We start from the raw sequence: 20,630 nt of genomic DNA, 5'->3' as shown, positions 1-20,630 counted from the left end.
TGATATAGATTCTTTTTTTTAACGGCTGCATTGGGCCTTTAACATTTAAATCAAAACAGAGCATTCAACCATGTGTTAATGTATGAATTATTATCCTATTTATGAATACATATAATAATTATTCGAATTATAAACATTTATAATAAAACATGTTATACTTATCGACTATTACTCAATCGTTGGTTACACATCGTGAATTAAACGCATTTATAGAATTAGTCCCGAAAAAGCCTCTTATTTTGCAATGAACACATTTAAGCGTGCTGCTTTTTCACCCAATGGCACATCAACAGAAAATCGCATAAATATAGCAAGTGTAGCTAGCTAGAAGACTAAGCAAAAATAAAATCTAACTCGCTTCTTGGATGCGTCTCCACTCTGATGGAGCGAAGTAGTCTATGCGCATGCGCACTGCTTCCTTCTATCCTCCTGACCTCCTCCCGGTTTCTCTTTTCTGCGGCGCGACTTGGTCCCCCTCAAATTAAACAAATACACACCCCATACTACAGCCATACACACACATACTACACACATGAGGGATGGCTGTCGCTGTCTTCGGAAAGATCCTCATCGGCATTTATGTGGAAATCAAACGGAGTGATGGTAAGACAGAGAGATATCTCTCTCTCCTGCTCGTCCGCTAGCTAGCTAGATAAAGATGCATTTTTCATTGAGGCGCTGTCGCGTTAGCTACATCATCTTTGTTGCTTCAAGGCAGCGCCTATCCAGTCAGGCAGGGTGCTGAGTTGGATACCTAGCCTAGCAATGGCATAGAGATCTGTGCTCGGTACTAGACCCATTCTCATCCTACTGTCATGCTCCCTGTCTGACACAGCGGCAGTCAATCAAATCGGTTAATATTACTTTGAATGGCGTAGCTATAGCCAGCTAGTTGTAGCCTTTACTCAATTACTGGGTGAAGCTAGCCGGCTGGCTAACAGGGATTAATGATTTATATTGGCAGGGATGCATCCACCTGTGCGGTTATAGGCCGTGCTGGTTTCCTGGTAATGATACTGGATTCAGCCGTATATATCGTTTAGCGAACTGTCTTAATGGGAATAGTCACAGAAGACCGTTCAGCTCTGAACCAGAATCTGGGTTTACAGGAAACGTTGAATATGGCGATTCTCCTTTAAGCCTAGCCCTTGATCATGGCTCTGAGTTACATTATGTTACACGTACTACAGTGCCTTCAGAAAGTATTCATACTCCTTCTTTTTTCCTCATTTTGAAGCATTACAAAGTGGGATTAAAATTGATTAAACATTTTTTGTCAACAATCTACAAAGAATACTCTGTAATGTCAAAGTGGAATAAAAATTCTATATATGAAAACAATTGGTTGTTGATCATTGCTAGACAACCATTTTCAGTTCTTAGACTTTCAGGCCATAGAATTTTAAGTTGATTTAAGTGAAGACTGTAACTCTGCCACTCAGGAACATTTACTGTCTTCATGGTAAGCAACCCCAGTGTAGATTTGGCCTTGAGTTTTAGTTTATTGTCCTGTTGAAAGATCTCCCAGTGTCTGGTGGAAAGCAGACTGAACCAGGGTTTCCTCTAGAATTTTCCATGTGCTTAGCTCCATTCTGTTTTCTGAAAAACTCCCCAGTCCTTAACAATTTCAAGCTTACCCATAACATGATGCAGCCACCACTATGCTTGAAAATATGTAGAGTGGTAGTCAGTAATGTGTTGTATTGGATTTGCCCAAAATATAACACTTTGTATTCAGGACAAAAAGTGTATTGCTTTGCCACATGTCCTGCAGTATTACTTTAGTTCCTTGTTGCAAACAGGATGCATGTTTTGGAATATTTTTATTCTGTACAGGCTTCCTTCTTTTCACTCTGTCAATTACGTTAGTATTGTTGAGTAACTACAATGTTGTTAATCCGTTATCAGTTTTCCCCCCATTTCCTGTCATGTGTAATTGCGGGCTATTCTTTGGGTGCTGAAATTCATAGTTTTTGATAAAAACGTATTTTTATGTGACATCGGAAGTCCAGTTCTCCCACACTAGTCGCCGCTTAACCCCCTCGTTAATTGTTGAGTTTTAGTCGGCTAGCCACTGACTAACAATAGCCTACTAGCTACTTCTTTACATAGTAGTCCTTGCTAGTCTAAAGTGAGTAGTGTTCAGTTGCTATTTATTTAATTCTCGTCTGCTCTATCTCCAGGGAAGGACTAGCAAAAGACACACGCTTAGTGATTCTGCAGCAATGAACCTGTCTTGTTTGATTTAATTTAATTATCTGCTCAACCAATTGTGTGACTGTATTTTTTTTAAATGTTTGTAGTAATTTGGGCTCATCCATAAGAGAAGAGCTTTAGCTATTTAGAATGAGACATAACACTAGAAACATTATGGAAACAAACCATTTTGCATGTACGGTAACATAACAAAATGCCCTGAAGCAGTCAAATGTTGACATGCATGTGAAGCTTTTTTAAATGTCAACCAATCAGATCCAGGGTTATTGACACATCTGTTACTGAAGGCCTCTGCCCATACTGGCCGATTTTGCCTGGTCTCATCACCACCCTCTTTGGTCAGTGTGATCTAGTGTGTCGTGGTCATTGGCTGAATTTCAATAGCCAGAGTGTATGACCGTATGAGTCTACAACTGTTTTCTCCCATCTATGGCAGCCAGGACAAATCCATCATGTCATGTGGTCACAAACCCATCATGTCATGGTTCTCTATTCCTGCAGGAGTCTACACTGAAACTGGTATATGTTTATAACATGTTTCTTGCAGGTCGAATCCACCAGGCAATGGTCACCTCACTGAATGAAGACAACGAGAGTGTCACGGTGGAATGGATAGAGAATGGAGATACGAAAGGGAAAGAGGTACTGTGTGTGTGTGTGTGTTTATGTGTGTTAATCAGTCATGTCTGACCCCCTATCAGCTTGTACCAGATGGAGCGTTGAAAGTTTTAGGACACAAAGCAAATCAGCTTGACTACGGATGCCTTTAAGTAGTTTGTGTGTGTGTGTGTGTGTGTGTGTGTGTGTGTGTGTGTGTGTGTGTGTGTGTGTGTGTGTGTGTGTGTGTGTGTGTGCCCTCCTTTCGGATTACACGTTTTAACATGGTAGCCTATTTCACTTCTTAAATGTCACTGGTAAATTGTTAATCAATCTCACTGCACATGTGATATACACTGAGCGGACAAAACATTCAGTTTTAGACTGACCAGGTGAATCCAGGGGAACGCTATGATCCCTTAATGATTTCACTTCTTGAATCCACTTCCATCGGTGTAGATGAAGGGGAGGAGACAGGTCAAAGAAGTATTTTTAAGCCTTGAGACATGGATTGTGTATGTGTGCCATTCAGAGGGTGAATGGCACACCTTTGAACATGTTATGGTAGTAGGTGCCAGGCGCATTGGTTTGAGTGTGGGAAGAACTGCAACGCTGCTGGGTTTTTCCACATTCAACAGTTTCCTGTGTGTAATAAGAATGGTCCACCATTCAAAGTATATCCAGCCAACTTGACACAAATGTGGGAAGCATTGGAGTCAACATGGGCCAGCATCTCTGTGGAACACTTTCAACACCTTGTAGAGTCCTTGCCCCGAAGAATTGAGGCTGTTCTGAGGGTAAACAGGGATGTAAACTCAATATTAGGAAGGTGTTCCTAATGTTTTGTACACTCAGTGTATATTCATACACACATTAGGTTGGAGAGGCTGGAACAGAGTTTTAACATGTATGTTGCACCCTCTTCCCATGCAGATTGACCTGGAGAGCATATTTGCTCTGAACCCAGATGTGGCCCCTGAAGAGGAGGCAGTACAGAGTCCTGAGACCCCTCCTCCTGCCACCTCTATCGCCTCTGCTGCCAAACAAATCAAGCCACCCAAGGTCATTCTCTTATAGTGTGTGCTGTGGCCAAAAGCCATACGTCTGTACAGTATACTTTAATCATGGGAAAGTGTTGTCTATTTTCATGTGTCCCATTTGCTTCTTTACGTTCATATGGTATTATTTTGTCTCTTGTAGAACCGACGAACAATAGCACCCCCCAAGACTGAAACCCCAGCAAGAGAAAACAGAGGCAAGGCAGCTTCAACAGAACTTTGATCTCCAAGTCTCCTCACGTTCCTGAGCAAAGACGAGACGACTTTTGAAGTCTGTCAACGCGAGACTACGTCGGTGTCCCAAATGGCACCCTATTCCCTTTATGGTGCACTGCATTTCAACAGGGCCCATAGGGCTCTGGTCAACTGCAGTGCACTATGCATGGAATAGGGTGCCATGTTGGGTGTACACTTGGTTTAACCAGGCTTGCTACATAACATCCTACTGACCCACTGTACCACGAGAGTAATAGATCTCTATTTCTGTTTCAATAGAAGCAACAGGTGTGCCATCTGTGAATACGTGGTGAAAATACCCCTCGGACACTGTGATATCTGGAGGGAGAGAGACAGAGAGATCAGTAGAGAGATGAAGAGGAAGAGCGAGACCTTGGTATCTGTAGAGAGAGAGAGATCTGTAGCAACAGTCGAAAATAGATAAATACACAGGTGGAAAGGAGAGAGGGGATCTGGGGAGAGATAGCATATTCATGTCAAGATCATTTACTGACAAATCATCTGAGGACGACCGATATGGGACTGTCATTACTCCTGTTTTGAATTTAAAAAGCCATCAATAAGAAGATGAGATGCCCAAAGACAATATGTCATGTGCTAAATGTACTAAACAAAATGTACATGCGTGACTAAAATGTCCTGTATGTTGTGTCTTTCCAGCTGCAGCGGTGGGGACTACGCGGGCCAGACCCAGTCAGATACAGCACCAGCAGAGCCAACCAGAACCACCCCCACCCGCAGCACTCACAGCCCTACAGACACAGCAAATGACACTACAACAGCAGCAGAACGGTAATACACACAGACACACTGCAGCTTTGTGTCGCTAAATAGTCCTGGTTATTGTGAAATACATTTGCCATGTTAACAACTAGTTGTTTTTGTTTGTTTGTTGTTGTAAATCTCCGATTGGAGCTCTCTGCCGCGATGAGATGTGATGTTGAGTCTGGTGGGTTATGATGATGGGACACATGACCAGTGATCTAATGCGCCCAGGCAGACAGACAGGCCTATTAGCCCAGCTGTACTGCTGAGAGAACAGAGAGGCAGCCGGAGAATAGCTCTTTCACTGAGCTGCGCTCTATTCCGGCCGGCCAGGGGGGTTTATTATGAGATTATTGAATGTGTAGCTTAGCGCTCATGGTTTTATCTTTTTGTTGTGTATTTGCCTCTGAAGAGCTTTGAAGTATATTGAAATAGGGACAGTAGAAATGAAAATGGACCACTATTATACATTTATGCTAGATTCTTTTTTGATAATTGTGTTTTCCTACTCTGTACGGGTTCAGCCCGGCGGAAATCCAACTGTGTGAAGGAGGTGGAGAAACTGCAGGAGAAACGAGAGAGAAGGAGGCTGCAACAACAGGAGCTGAGAGAGAAGAAGGCACAGGTAGGGTCACAGTTTGCTCACCCACAACCGCCCAACTACTGAATATGTGATAAAGTATAAATCTGATGCCCGCACCCAACCCTAACCCACTAATATAGAAAATGCCTGTAGGCTACAGTCAGCAGAGACAGTGGAACAATCTTTTGACATGGGGTGAAGGATTTTCTTTTGCCTGATTGACAGTGTCTTGCAAAAGTATTCATCCCCCTTGGCGTTTTTCCTATTTTGTTGAAAGAATTATACAAAACGCCCCCCGGAAAAGTGATGCATGCATATGTATTCACCCCCTTTCCTATGAAGCCCCTAAATAAGATCTGGTGCAACCAATTACCTTCAGAAGTCACATAATTAGTTAAATAAAGTCTACCTGTGTGCTATCTAAGTGTCACATGATCTGTCACATGATCTCAGTAGATATATGCCTGTTCTGAAAGGCCCCAGAGTCTGCAACACCACTAAGCAAGGGGCACCACCAAGCAAGTGGCACCATGAAGGCCAAGGAGCTCTCCGAACAGGTCAGGGACAAAGTAGTGGAGAAGTACAGATCAGGGTTGGGTTATAAAAAAATAACTGAAACTTTGAACATCCCACGGAGCACCATTAAATTCGTTATTCAAAAATGGAAAGAATATGGCACCACAACAAACCTGCCAAGAGAGGGCCGCCCACCAAAACTCACAGACCAGGCAAGGAGAGCATTAATCAGAGAGGCAACAAAGAGACCAAAGGTAACCCTGAAGGAGCTGCAAAGCTCCACAGCGGAGATTGGAGTATCTGTCCATAGGACCACTTTAAGCCGTACACGCCACAGAGCAGGGCTTTATGGAAGAATGGCCAGAAAAAAGCCATTGCTTAAAGAGAAAAATAAGCAAACACGTTTAGTATTTGCCAAAAGGCATGACGGAGACTTCCCAAACATATGGAAGAAGGTACTCTGGTCAGATGAGACTAAAATTGAGCTTTTTGACCATCAAGGAAAACGCAATGTCTAGCGCAAACTCAACACCCCTCATCAACCTGAGAACATCATCCCCACAGTGAAGCATGGTGGTGGCAGCATCATGCTGTGGGGATGTTTTTAATCGGCAGGGACTGGGAAACTGGTCAGAATTGAAGGATCGATGGATGGCGCTAAATACAGGGAAATTCCAGGGGGAAACCTGTTTCAGTCTTCCAGAGATTTGAGACTAGGACGGAGGTTCACCTTCCAGCAGGACAATGACCCTAAGCATACTGCTAAAGCAACACTCAAGTGGTTTAAGGGGAAACATTTAAATGTCTTGGAATGGCCTAGTCAAAGCCCAGACTTCAATCCAATTGAGAATCTGTGGTATGACTTAAAAGATTGCTGTACACAAGCGGAACCCATCCAACTTGAAGGAGCTGGAGCAGTTTTGCCTTGAAGAATGGGCAAAAATCCCAGTGGCTAGATGTGCCAAGCTTATAGAGACATACCCCAAGAGACTTACAGCAGTAATTGCTGCAAAAGGTGGCTCTACAAAGTATTGCCTTTGGGGGGGTGAATAGTTATGCATGCTGAAGTTTTCTGTTTTTTTGTGTTATTGTTTGTTTCACAATAAAACATATTTTGCATCTTCAAAGTAGTATGCATGTTGTGTAAATCAAATGATACAAACCCCCCCCCAAAATCCATTTTAATTCCAGGTTGTAAGACATCAAATTAGGAAAAATGCCAAGGGGGGTGAATACCTTCGCAAGTATGTACACTACATGACCAAAAGTATGTGGACATCTGCTTGTCGAACATCTCATTCCAGAATCATGGGCATTCATATGGAGTTGGACCCCCTGGACCCCCTTTGCTGCTATGACAGCCTCCACTCTTCTGGAAGGCTTTCCACTCGACATTGGAAAATTGCTGCTGGAACTTACTTCCATTCAGCCACAAGAGCATTACTGAGTTCGGGCACTGATGTTGGGCGATTAGGCCTGGCTCGCAGTCGGCATTCCAAATTATCATTGGTTGTTGATGTCAGGGTTGTGTGCAGGCCAGTCAAGTTCTTCCACACCGACAAACCATTTCTGTATGGACCTCGCTTCATGCACGGGGGCTGAGGAAAGGGCCTTCCCCAAACTGTTGCCACAAAGTTGGATGCACAGAATCGTCTAGAATGTCATTGTATGCTGTAGCGTGAAGATTTCCCTTCACTGGAACTAAGGGGCCTAGCCCGAACCATGAAAAACAGCCCCAGACCATTATTCCTCCTCCACCAAACTTTACAGGTGGCACTATGCATTGGGGCAGGTAGCAGTCTCCTGCCATCTGACAAACCCAGATCCATCCGTCAGACTGCCAGATGGTGAAGCGTGATTCATCACTCCAGAGATCATGTTTCCACTGCTCCAGAGTCCAGTGGCAAGCTTTACACCACTCCAGCCCACGCTTGGCATTGCGGATGGTGATCTTAGGCTTGTCTGCGGCCATGGAAACCATTTCATGAACCTCCCGACGAACAGTTCTTGTGCTGATGTTGCTTCCAGAGGCAGTTTGGAACTCGGTAGTGAGTGTTGCAACCGAGGACAGACGATTTTTACGCGCTTCAGCACTTGTCGGTCCCGTTCTGTGAGCTTGTGTGGCCTACCAATTTGCGGCTCAGCCGTTGTTGCTCCTGGACATTTCCACTTCACAATAACAGCAGTTACAGTTGACTGGGGCAGCTCTAGCAGGGCAAAATTTGACGACTGACTTGTTAGATAGTTGGCCTCCTATGATGGTGCCACGTTGAAAGTCTGTGAGCTTTTCAGGAAGGCCATTCTACTGCCAATGTTTGTCTATGGAGATTGCATGGCTGTGTGCTCGATTTTATACACCTATCAGCAACAGGTGTGGTTTTGTAAATATTGTGTATGTTTCTGCTTATAATTTCTGACAATTTGGTAGGTTATTTGTTAGTTGACTCTTCTGTCAATATGTGTTGCCCTAGAAGACTAAATTTACCCTTGCTCACTAGAATAATGTCATAGATCGATAGAATGAATGCTTCAATCTAGTTGACATCGGTAGCATTTTCTCTGTCTTTTCGGATTCTTTTGTGGAGCAAAGACGTTTAGGGACCGGGATAAAATGCAAAAAAAAAAAAAAACGGTTTCCAAATGACATCATGTTTCATGTTTCTGATAAGATTTCAGTTTGACTTGGATGCATATTTTATGTGGTTGAAATACAATTATTATGTTATGCTAATAAAGATAGATACCGCCTGTAGAGGTGCTAACTGCACATTTGCATTCTCTCAAGATGCTGAACTAAATGAATCACGTATCTCTTGTTCCCGAGTCAAAATTTGGCTTACATTTGGTGTATCATTTTACTGCAAGAAATGCTTGATTCTGAAGGAGTTTATATTAAGGCTATGTGAGAGGTTATAGACCTACAGTCAGTGTCCAGATTTCACTTTCCATTTAACCCATCTGAACAGTAGGCTAAGTTCCCCTGACGTGCCGCAGGCCCATTTTGAAGACCCCGTCTTGTGACTATGGCGCCTCACAGTCATCACTGCTATCATCCTCTTTTACCACGTCACCAAATCTTTCCCAAACATGACTTTTCTGGCCCTCCCTTCGCTTTATTTTCATCTCTCCATTTCGTAGCCTTTCTCTTATTGAATTAAAGTCCTACAGTGTCCTTTCTCCTCCGTAGATGACATTAACTTTTTCTGTGCGTTCCCAAAAGCATTTTGTTTTTGGAGTGTAGTCTATTTGGCGCGTGTACAGTTAGGCCCTAAAGCTAATGCTTGTGCACCAATGCCAGATAGCCTAAAATAATTCAAGAAAATCCTCAATGTAGCTTATAAGGTATAAATTGCACAAGAATGATACATTTATGGATTTTTTTTATGCATTGTTTTTTCTTTATTCAACCTGCCCTTCCTCCACACAATATATCCGCGGGGACTGCGGTAACCCACACATCATTAACACACACACACACACACTGTTGACTGTGCCGTTCTCTTCCAGGAGGTAGATGTCACTGTGCCTAACTATGAGATCATGTGTATGATCAGAGACTTCAGAGCCAGTCTGGACTACAGGCCTCTAACCACCGCTGATCTGGTACGTTTTATATCTACATCTGTCTGCTAAAACTGCTTAGGCGCCGGTCTATTTTCATAGAGTGGTGACACGTCTTTGTTGGCCACTAACTAAATCATGTCTTGTATGACATTGTTTCAACTTTCAGATCGATGAGGAGCACAGGATATGTGTGTGTGTACGAGCACGGCCCCTCAATAAAAAAGGTACACATTTCATCAATCGAACGCAGGCACACCAACTTTCGGGTTACATGGTCTTTTACATGCAGAGGTTTAGCAGCAGCATAAGCATCGCACTCCTCACACGTTCTCGTGGAAACATGATTCCCCCCCCTCTCCAGAGTTGACTATGAAGGACCTGGATGTGATCACCATCCCCAGTAAGGACGTGGTGATGGTCCATGAGCCCAAGCAGAAGGTGGACCTGACCAGGTACCTGGAGAACCAGACCTTCCGCTTCGATTACACCTTTGACGACAGCGCAGACAACGACATGGTCTACCGGTAAGTTGCTATTCTCAACTCCCAAGAGGTGATAGCGTTTGGTGCGGAGGTACGTTTTTCAAGAACACAAATGATCACGTGTACTGGGACGAATTCTAACTGGAGATTTGTGTCTGTGTCAACACTCCCATTGACATAACACGGTTTATTTGAAAGTGTGAGTTGAAAGTATAATATTGTAATTTAGAGTATCTTTACTGTGGTCAACCGTTCATTCCCCCTGTCCCCAGGTTCACCGCCCGACCACTGGTGGAGACCATCTTTGAGAGGGGAATGGCCACCTGCTTCGCCTACGGACAGACAGGAAGTGGGAAAACGCATGTGAGTGGCACCGATGATGATCACTTTCCGCGCGTGTCGGCTAACACTTGAACGCTAACTTGATAATGCTGTATCCTAGCAACCGCTTTCTAGGCTTTCTTTTTTTGGGGGGGGGCACATTGCCTTCGTTTGGGAGATAAGCTCACTGCTTTCCCTTTCAGACAATGGGAGGAGACTTCTCTGGGAAGAACCAAGACTGTTCTAAAGGGATCTACGCACTGGCTGGTACGAACACTACACCATGTCTCTCTCTCTCTCTCTTTAGTTCAAAACGTGCTCCTACTGCGTGTTTGCGTGAAGCTGTGTCTCTTCAGTGAAGCCCTTTCTCTCTTTGCAGCGAGAGACGTGTTTCTCATGCTGAAGAAGCCAAACTACAAGAAGTTGGACCTCAATGTCTACGCCACCTTCTTTGAGATCTACAGTGGGAAGGCAAGTGGAGTCACCACAATACATGCATCTTCAAACCCCCTATATTGAACCGTGAAGATGGAGGGTGGCGACTGTGTTTATGTAACCGTGGTTGTGGTTCTGTACGTGTTTGACCTGCTGAACCGCAATGCGTGGGCCGAAGGACGGTTGTGGTTGTGTTAACCCGGCCGCGTGGTTGTGTTGCGCTTCTCTAGGTGTTTGACCTGCTGAACCGGAAAGCCAAGCTGAGGGTTCTGGAGGATGGGAAGCAGCAGGTGCAGGTGGTGGGGCTGCAGGAGAGAGACGTCAAATGTACTGAAGACGTCCTCAAACTCATAGAGGTTGGAAATAGCTGCAGGTAAAACCACAGAGGGCGAGTAGGAGGGAGGGGTGGAGTGGGATGGTTTAATTGACTGGCGTTAACTTATTTTAAAGATCTGATATGGATGTTATTCCTGCCAGTCATTTCCTGCTGCTTTACTCTCCCTCCCTCCCCTCTCTATCATCTCTCGCTCCTCCTCTTCCATCTCTCGCTCTCTCCCAGGACGTCAGGTCAGACCTCGGCCAACGCCCACTCGTCCCGAAGCCACGCTGTGTTCCAGATCATTCTGAGGCGGCGAGGGAAGATGCATGGCAAGTTCTCGCTGATCGACCTGGCGGGGAACGAGAGGGGGGCCGACACGTCCAGCGCTGACCGCCAGACTCGCCTGGAGGGAGCCGAGATCAACAAGAGCCTGCTGGCGCTCAAGGAGTGTATCAGAGCCCTGGGTCGGAACAAGCCCCACACCCCGTTCAGAGCCAGCAAGCTGACCCAGGTTCTCAGAGACTCCTTCATCGGGGAGAATTCCAGGACCTGCATGGTGAGATAATACTGTACATACATCTCCTTTAAAGTGATGCCGCCCCGTTTCGCTAAAAAGCTAAGGGGTGGGGCTGGAGAAATGTAACCACTCTCAAATTCATAGACAGATCTGTGGATGCAAGGACTGACCATCCATGATATCAAAATGAGAGTTTTAACCATGTTTTGAGGTTATACAGTGTTTGTTTACATTTACTTTGTTTAGAGTAAAACAAGCTTATATTTTGGGTTCTGATGGGGTACTAAACTCGTGAAGTTATATTATTCATAATTATATATATAATTAATGTATAAGTCCAAAAATGGATGTAGCTACAGCAGATTGTCCCTTCAACACTTCCTGGTCTTCAGAACTGCCTGGTTCAATGTTTATTTATTAAGCACCAACGATTATGATTATTTTCTAATGATGTAGTAACTGTTATTTCCCCCCACAGATTGCCACTATATCTCCTGGAATGGCTTCCTGTGAAAACACTCTAAACACTTTGAGATACGCCAACAGGTGAGACCACGCTGACTGACTGTCTACATCTCACCAACGACTAATTACTAAGACTGTTGGTTGATAAGGGAGAAGTTTCATTCAAGTTGTCATTGCAGAATAACCTCCCCCCCCCTCTATATCTCGTCTCACTCCCTCTTCTTGATACGAGACAAATCATTTACCCTCTAATGTATGATCAGACCTTATCCTGACGGGATCTTCTCGGTCGCTTTGTGTGTGTGTCTCTCTCCCCCTCTCCAGAGTGAAGGAGTTTGGGATCAGCCCATCAGACATCCCCTTCTCCCAGCAGCAGGGTGGTGGAGGGGGGAGTCGTGCTGAGCTCTCCCCCACTAATACCTACGAGTACGATGACTTTCCCACCTCTCCCACCAGGTCTCTCCTCTCTACTAATCTCTTACCTACCGTACTAACTTCATCTTCTTCGTTCCTATGTTTGTGATCTCCACTAGCTCACATACAAACCCATCCTCTGCCTGTCATTTGACTGCAGTGAGAGGTTACTCCTAACCGCAGATCTAGGATCAGATGAACTGTAACCTTATAATAACTATAAGGCCAGCCATAAAGAAAATATCGCTCTGATCCTGGACCAGGGGTTAGGGGTAACTTTTGACTTAAGTGTTGCTGGCTACAAACCTGCACGGCCTCAAGTTTTTCAGCATGTTTCCGTTTTCTTCTTCTTCATTTCTATCATTTATTTAACCTACACTGATATAATTTATTTAAAAGGTCCCGAACAGTAATTCTGATTCCCATGTAAAATAGCCTTTTGAGTGACTAAAATATCACCCATAATATTTGTTTTGAATAGAAATGCTTCAAATTGTAGAACATTTTCTTTTTTTCTCATGGCTAACTACCAGGAAGTTTGAAAAGACAGGCTAAGTGGACGGGGAGCTAATATTCATGAGCTCGCCTTGACTGACAGCTCTTTGAAACACCTCTGTTAAGCAACTTGGATGCAGTGAGCAGTTTAGCAGTAAAATCATCTCAAGAATATTTGGTGATACACAAAACAGCTCAAACGACATTGAATTTGCATCAATTATTTAATCATTGCATCAATGATTTTTATACATCTCCTGTTTGGCATGTATCTTGTGATATGGTTCACAGCAGCACTGACGGATGTGTTAAAATGACAACTGCGTCGGTTTTGAACGACCCCCCCTTTTGTTCCATGCTGGCTGAATACCTAGCTAGCCAGTAACTAGCTAACACCAGACATATAAGTATCTTTGCCATAGATTAATAGGATAAACGTTTAATTATGTTTGCTGACAACCTACAGATTTTGACACCAGTTGTGTAGTTATCTAGCTATATAAATCACGCCTCTCTTAAAATACGCCTTCTCCGATGTTGGTTACAAGGCGGTACTTATTTAAATTAGATAAGAGAATATCATGTTACCATTGGTGTATTAAAATGAGAGAGTTGGGGTGATGTCACCCTAAACCCTTATTAATCCCGCCGCCTGAATCCAAGTGTTTGACATGGTGGAGAGGACCAGTAACTTTATGATCAAACTTTATCAATGTAGAAGCGACAGTCATTTTTCACACTTTGATCTGATTTTATTCAAATATCCTGCATTTCATGAAAAACATGATTTTGACTGTTCATGACCTTTAACCTTCAGTTTCAGTTTGTCATTGCTGAATTGTGGCATGCTTATATGTTTAACTCTTTCATACATTCATTTCAGAAGCCGTTTTTTTGTTTTTCATGTTTTTCTTTCCCAGCTTGTCCTTCACACTCCTGCCTAAAATGTCTCCATTCGTTCCCATTGGTTCATTGACTGTTTTAACCAATCAAAAGGTCAGATCATGTGGTCAGGGAAAACTACTAATGTGTGTGCTTGCGTATGTGTGCGCGTACATGTGTGTTCTTGCGTGCCTGTGTGTGTGTCTGTGTGTGCTGTTTGTGTGCATCGACAGGGTGAAGGAGCTGACGGTGGACCCAGGGGTGATGATGGAGGGGCGGGGAGGACACAGCGTCACCCAGCTAGAGGTCCTGGAGGCTCAGTGGGGGGTCGGCAGCTCCCCTCAGAGGGATGACCTCAAACTGCTCTGTGAACAAAACGTAAGAAAACACACACACATACACCTACTGTCCAGTTACCCCTGTATAGTGCCCTCCACTAATATTGGCACCCTTGGCAAATATTAGCAAAACGGCCTGTGAAAAAAAGGTATTTGCTGTTTATCCTCTTGGTCTTTCATTCAAAATATTCACAAAAATCGAACCTTTAAATATTTTTCTCAGAAACATGTGCCACAATTATTACACCCCTAGAAATTCTCATGAGTAAAATCTAACTTAAGTATATTCCCATTCAAATGTTGTGTTTTTAAGTTCACCTGAGTGATTAGGAACACTTAAGTGGTAAGCCATGACTTCCTGTTTCAATGGGGTATAAATATGAGGTGACACACAGGCAATTCCCATAGTCATCCATCACTATGGGAAAGACCCGAGAATACAGTAATATTCTCGGTAATATTGACCCCACGCACATTGAGGAGGATGGTTAAAGTGGCCCAAAAAAACTCCCAAGCATCACAGCTGGATAATTTTTTTCATAGCCCGTTTTGCTCATATTTACCAAGGTTATATTAGTGGAGGGCACTGTATATACTGGCTTATACACTGATTTACTGTCAAATAAAAAGGGTGTGGTTCTTCAGAGTATTCTTTTCTCTGTTCTCTTTCTTTCTCTTTATCCTTCTCTCTCACCCCTCCCTCCGTCGGCGTCTCTCTCTCCCCCTCTCTCCCCTCCAGGAAGAGGAGGTGTCCCCCCAGCTCTTTACCTTTCATGAGGCTGTGTCTCAGCTGGTGGAGATGGAGGAACAGGTGCTGGAAGACCACCGAGCTGTGTTTCAGGTACACACACACACATATAGTTCAGAGTAGAGCTGCACAATGAATCAAATTGCCATCGAAATTGCAATTTTAACATGTGCAAAATCCATATCGCAAGGGATCCATATTGCATGCAATATGTTGAAATGCCATTCAGCTGCGTAATGTCCGTGTTTATAGTTTATTCCGTTTGTTGTCTCCTTTCTGCTCGTGACTGCTTCCCACACACAACAAGCCTTGCAACATGTCACTCGATCAGCACAGTTCCTTCTCCTTGCTGTTAGATTCACTATAAGTGTTCATGCTGTTTTAGGTCAAATGCAGACAACAGATTGTTCCAAACAAGAACGATGCTTCTTTACACTTTGCTTCTTAATAAACTCAGCAAAAAAAGAAACGTCCTCTCACTGTCAACTGCGTTTATTTTCAGCAAACTTAACATGTGCAAATATTTGAATGAACATAACAAGATTCAACAACTGAGACATAAACTGAACAAGACATGTGACTAACAGAAATTGAATAATGTGTCCCTGAACAAAGGGGGGGTCAAAAGTAACAGTATCTGCTGTGGCCACAAGCTGCATTAAGTACTGCAGTGCATCTCCTCCTCATGGACTGCACCAGATTTGCCAGTTCTTGCTGTGAGATGTTAGCCCACTCTTCCACCAAGGCACCTGCAAGTTCCCGAACATTTCTGGGGGGAATGGCCCTAGCCCTCACCCACAGATCCAACAGGTCCCAGACATACTCAATGGGATTGAGATCCGGGCTCTTCGCTGGCCATGACAGAACACGGACATTCCTGTCTTAGAGGAAATCACGTACAGAACGAGCAGTATGGCTGTTGGCATTGTCATGCTGGAGGGTCATGTTAGGATGAGCCTGCAGGAAGGGTACCACATGAGGGAGGAGGATGTCTTCCCTGTAAAGCACAGCGTTGAGATTGCAATGACGACAAGCTCAGTCCGATGATGCTGTGACCCTCCAAATCGATCCCGCTCCAGAGTACAGGCCTCAGTGTAACGATCATTCTTTTGACGATAAACGCGAATCCGACCATCACCCCTGGTGAGACAAAACCGCAACTTGTCAGTGAAGAGCACTTTTTGCCAGTCTTGCCTGGTCCAGCGATGCTGGGTTTGTGCCCATAGGCAACGTTGTTTCTGGTGAGGACCTGCCTTACAACAGGCCTTACAAGCCCTCAGTCCAGCCTCTCTCAGCCTATTGCGGACAGTCTGAGCGCTGATGGAGGGATTGTGCTGTTCCTGGTGTAACTCGAGCAGTTGTTGTTGCCATCCTGTACCTGTCCCGCAGGTGTGATATTCGGATGTACCGATCCTGTGCAGGTGTTGTTACACGTAGTCTGCCACTGCGAGGACGATCAGCTGTCCGTCCTATCTCCCTGTAGCGCTGTCTTAGGCGTCTTACAGTACGGACATTGCAATTTATTACCCTGGTCACATCTGCAGTCCTCATGCCTCCTTGCAGCATACCTAAGGCACGTTCACGCAGATGAGCAGGGACCCTGGTCATCTCTCTTTGGTGTTTTTCAGAGTCAGTAGAAAGGCCTCTTTAGTGTCCTAAGTTTTCATAACTGGGACCTTAATTGCCTATCGTTTGTAAGCTGTTTGTGTCTTAAGGACCGTTCCACAGGTGCATGTTCATTAATTGTTTATGGTTCATTGAACAAGCATGGGAAACAGTGTTTAAACCCTTTACAATGAAGATCTGTGAAGTTATTTGGATTTTCACAAATTATCTTTTTTTGCTGAGTTTATAAATTAGTTCAGAGTAGGAGTTTCATTCTCTGTGTGTGTTCCCGTCTGTGTCCGGTGCAGGAGTCTATCCGCTGGCTGGAGGATGAGAAGGTTCTGTTGGAGATGACAGAGGAAGTGGACTATGACGTAGACTCCTACGCCACGCAGCTAGAACAGATCCTGGATCAGAAGATCGACATCCTCATTGAGCTCAGAGGTAATGTGGGATTCTAATAACTGATTCTAGATCAGAACTAAGCAATCATTAAATGAATTGTGATTCATGTCATGTTATTTGGAAGTAAGAAACAAGATGACATTTCATAGCATTTGTTACTGATTATATCTAAGCCTCTACCTTCTCTTCCTTTCCATCCTCCCTCCTTTCCTCCCCTCTCTCCCCCCCTCCTCTCCTCCCCCTCCTCTACTCTCTCTTCCCTCCTTTACGCCCCTCTCTCCTCCCTCCTTTTCTTCCGTCTCTCTTCCCTTCTTTCTTTCCCTCTCCCAGACAAAGTGAAGGGTTTCCGTTCTACGCTCCAGGAAGAGGAGCAGGCGAGCAAACAGATCAACCCCAAGAGGCCTCGCGCTCTTTAGACACACACATTCAAACACACACGTGTACGTACACACGTCACTAATCTCAACACTTGACTGGAACCCTCTGACATTAAGGCTACTTGAGACTGTCATAAGCATGACATAACTGATGTCCTTAGCCATGGTCCCTAAAAGATGGTCGGGGCCCATTGCGGTACTGGGTTTTGGATATCTAAATGTGGGTTGTGGCCTAAAGCATTGTTTCATTTGTCCAGAGAGGCATATTGACATTTAAAGGCATTAAAAGAAATAGGGGGTCACAGCACAAAACATCTGGAAACAACTGTACAAGCAAATTATTTAGTAATTTGTTTAGACCTAAAGAAGATCCATGCTATGATGTATTTTATGATTGAAGGATCATGAGGTGTTGCCCTATTCTCTATGTACAGGCTCTCATTGCTGCTTGTAAATATCCTCCATCCATCCATTTATCCATCTGTTAAACCGAGGGCAAGATTCTCTCTTATTTCCATGTATGTACATGGGTAATGTATCTATGTGGTGAAACAACTATTGACGGATTTTCATTTAAACAAAGAAAAGGGGGAAGGATTTATTTTATGTACCTTTTTATAAGACAAACTGTAAGATATGATCGATTTTACCTCCAGCCAATTTTAAGAATCAAAACAACGTATTTATTTAGTAAATTAACTACCGTCCGTATTCAATCATGCTCCTGGAGAGTTTTAGTGTGTGCAGGCTTTCTTTCCAGCCCAGCACGAACACACCTGACTCAACAAATCAACAAGACCGTGATCAGCTGAATTAGATGTGTTAGTGCTAGGTTGGGGCAAAAGCCTGCACACACTGTATTCAACTCTCCAGGACCAAGAGCAACAAACACTGATTTAGTAGGAAATACATTTCTGACCACCTGTTCTGATCATGTAGCCTATATAGGTTGAGGAAGTGATAATGTGTTGGTCTGGGTGCCAACCAGATGCATGCATGCACAAACCAGCTGTGATTGTACTTTATTGGAGTTGTTGAATACTCATTTCTGTTTGGCTTGAAGGGCATTCTAGAGCGTGCATTGTTTCCTCATAACACACGGTGTATCTGCACGGTAGAATTCAATGGCTATAGTTCATTCTTATGTGTTCTATGTTTGAGCTGCTTTTGGAAGCAAAAGTCAAATTGAAAACATTATTGGCATTGTTGAATTGGATTTTCATAACTGTAAGCTAGGACTGATGGTTTGTTGCGCTAAACTAGCGAGTATGTTTGTCTGGTTACCAAGGCAACTACTGCAGCTCTCTAGTAAACTTGCTAGCTACTTCAGTGGATGTTGAACACATTTCCAGCGGCAAATGTATTAAATTATAACCATTGTATGAAAGGGATAATAAACTCGGGCTCTATGCGTTCTCTGGAAAATAATGCAACTCCGTGGAAAGTCAGTTCCACTCCGCTAGCGCGTTATTTTCCACAGAACGCATAGCCCGTTGTTGATTATCTCTTACATAAACCTACTGCACCCTCGTGTGCTACTGTACATAAATGCACTACTCTTTACGACCTTCAACAGTGTTTTCCCAACCATTTCTTAGGCAAGGTGTGCCACCCTTCACGTCTAAAAAGACTGGTTGAAATTATGTTTTTGAGGGACATTGTGCCCCTCCTAAGAATATTGGGGAAACACTGTCGTACAAATGCTTCTAATGACTAGCTTGTATAAAACTGCTCTGTGTTACTTGCTAGGATAAATATTTATATGTACCAACCTGCCTCTTAACAAGCCCAGTCGCAGTTGTATCTGTCCGTTCTGTTTACAAAGCAATCAATGTGCTATTAACTGAAGAAATACCCTCGTACTATGAATCTTGTAAAAAAGTTTATTTTCTCCCCCCATCCCATTTTAAAGTTGTTTATAAAAGGGAATATGGAGGTGCAGATGTATAGTGATGAAAATGACTGAGTTTGGACCTAGCTGCTGCAGTGTTACTAGAACTTGACTACGGTACCTTAAAATAATTGATGTGTGCATCAGATGTAAATGCCTGGCTTAAAGAATAAAGAACCACCTGACTGACTGCACCTTCTGCTGTATGTGTTCTGACAAGAATTATTCAGACGTTGACATCCTTACAGACCACAATCTCCAGTCACAACAATTGTATGTATTTTTTGGGGGGTGGTAGGCTAACTTTATTTTAACATATACAGTGCCTATAGAATTTCTACACCTTGGAACTTTTTTCACATTTTGGTGGTTTACAAAGTGGGATTGAAATAGATTTAATTGCATTTTTTTCCCATTGATCTACACAATTCTCCATAATGTCAAAGTTACATTTTTTTAAACAGTTTTACAAATGAAATAACTAAAATATAGTCATTGCATAAGTATTCACCCCCTTTGTTTAGACAAGCCTAAATTAATTCAGAAGTAAAATAACAACAAAAAGTTATATGGTCTCACTCTAAAATAATAGGGGTTGACATGATTTCTGAATGACTAGCCCTTCATCTGTCCCCCATACATAAACTCAGCAAAAAAACAAACGTCCTCTCACTGTCAACTGCGTTTATTTTCAGTAAACATAACAAGATTCAACAACTGAGACAAACTGAACAAGTTCCACAGACATGTGACTAACAGAAATTGAATGTGTCCTTGAACAAAGGGACGTTTCTTTTTTTTGCTGAGTTGACAATATAAACTCAGCAAAAAAAAGAAACGTCCCTTTGTCAGGACCCTGTCTTTCAAAGATAATTCGTAAAAATCCAAATAACTTCACAGATCTTCATTGTAAAGGGTTTAAACACCAAAAGAAAGATGCCCAGGGTCTCTGATCATTTGCGTGAACGTGCCTTAGGCATGCTGCAAAGAGGCATGAGGACTGCAGATGTGGCTAGGGCAATAAATTGCAATGTCCATACTGTGAGACGCCTAAGAAAGCGCTACAGGGAGACAGGACGGACAGCTGATCGTCCTTGCAGTGGCAGACCACGTGTAACAACACCTGCACAGAATTGGTACATCCAAAACATCACACCTGCGGGACAGGTACAGGATGGCAACAACAGCTGGAATGCACAATCCCTCCATCAGCGCTCAGACTGTCCGCAATAGGCTGAGAGAGGCTGGACTAAGGGCTTGTAGGCCTGTTGTAAGGCAGGTCCTCACCAGAAACAACATTGCCTATGGGCACAAACCCAGCGCCGCTGGACCAGACCGGACTGGCAAAAAGTGCTCTTCACTGACGAGTCGCGGTTTTGTCTCACCAGGGGTGATAGTC

At 43.6% G+C, this 20,630-nt stretch overlaps 1 protein-coding gene across 1 annotated transcript; it reads left to right on the top strand.

Annotated features, from left to right (window-relative positions):
* The first annotated feature begins 464 nt into the window (after window positions 1–464).
* On the top strand, window positions 465–19,393 carry LOC139410032 (kinesin-like protein KIF2A). The gene is made up of 20 exons (XM_071155460.1): window positions 465–603; window positions 2,765–2,859; window positions 3,748–3,876; window positions 4,015–4,069; window positions 4,770–4,901; window positions 5,399–5,499; window positions 9,481–9,576; window positions 9,704–9,761; window positions 9,899–10,061; window positions 10,292–10,382; window positions 10,544–10,607; window positions 10,720–10,811; window positions 11,006–11,148; window positions 11,335–11,650; window positions 12,090–12,157; window positions 12,401–12,532; window positions 14,101–14,245; window positions 14,945–15,046; window positions 16,867–17,002; window positions 17,294–19,393. Exons 1-20 carry the CDS (start codon window positions 540–542, stop codon window positions 17,377–17,379), a joined length of 2,268 nt encoding a protein of 755 aa, XP_071011561.1. The 5' UTR covers window positions 465–539; the 3' UTR covers window positions 17,380–19,393.
* The last annotated feature ends 1,237 nt before the right edge of the window (window positions 19,394–20,630 follow it).

The sequence above is a fragment of the Oncorhynchus clarkii genome, chromosome 5, assembly GCF_045791955.1.
Source record: "Oncorhynchus clarkii lewisi isolate Uvic-CL-2024 chromosome 5, UVic_Ocla_1.0, whole genome shotgun sequence".
NCBI lineage: Eukaryota > Metazoa > Chordata > Actinopteri > Salmoniformes > Salmonidae > Oncorhynchus > Oncorhynchus clarkii.
The sequence above is the reverse complement of the archived record's forward strand: the minus strand, read 5'-3'. Positions and strand labels throughout refer to the sequence as shown.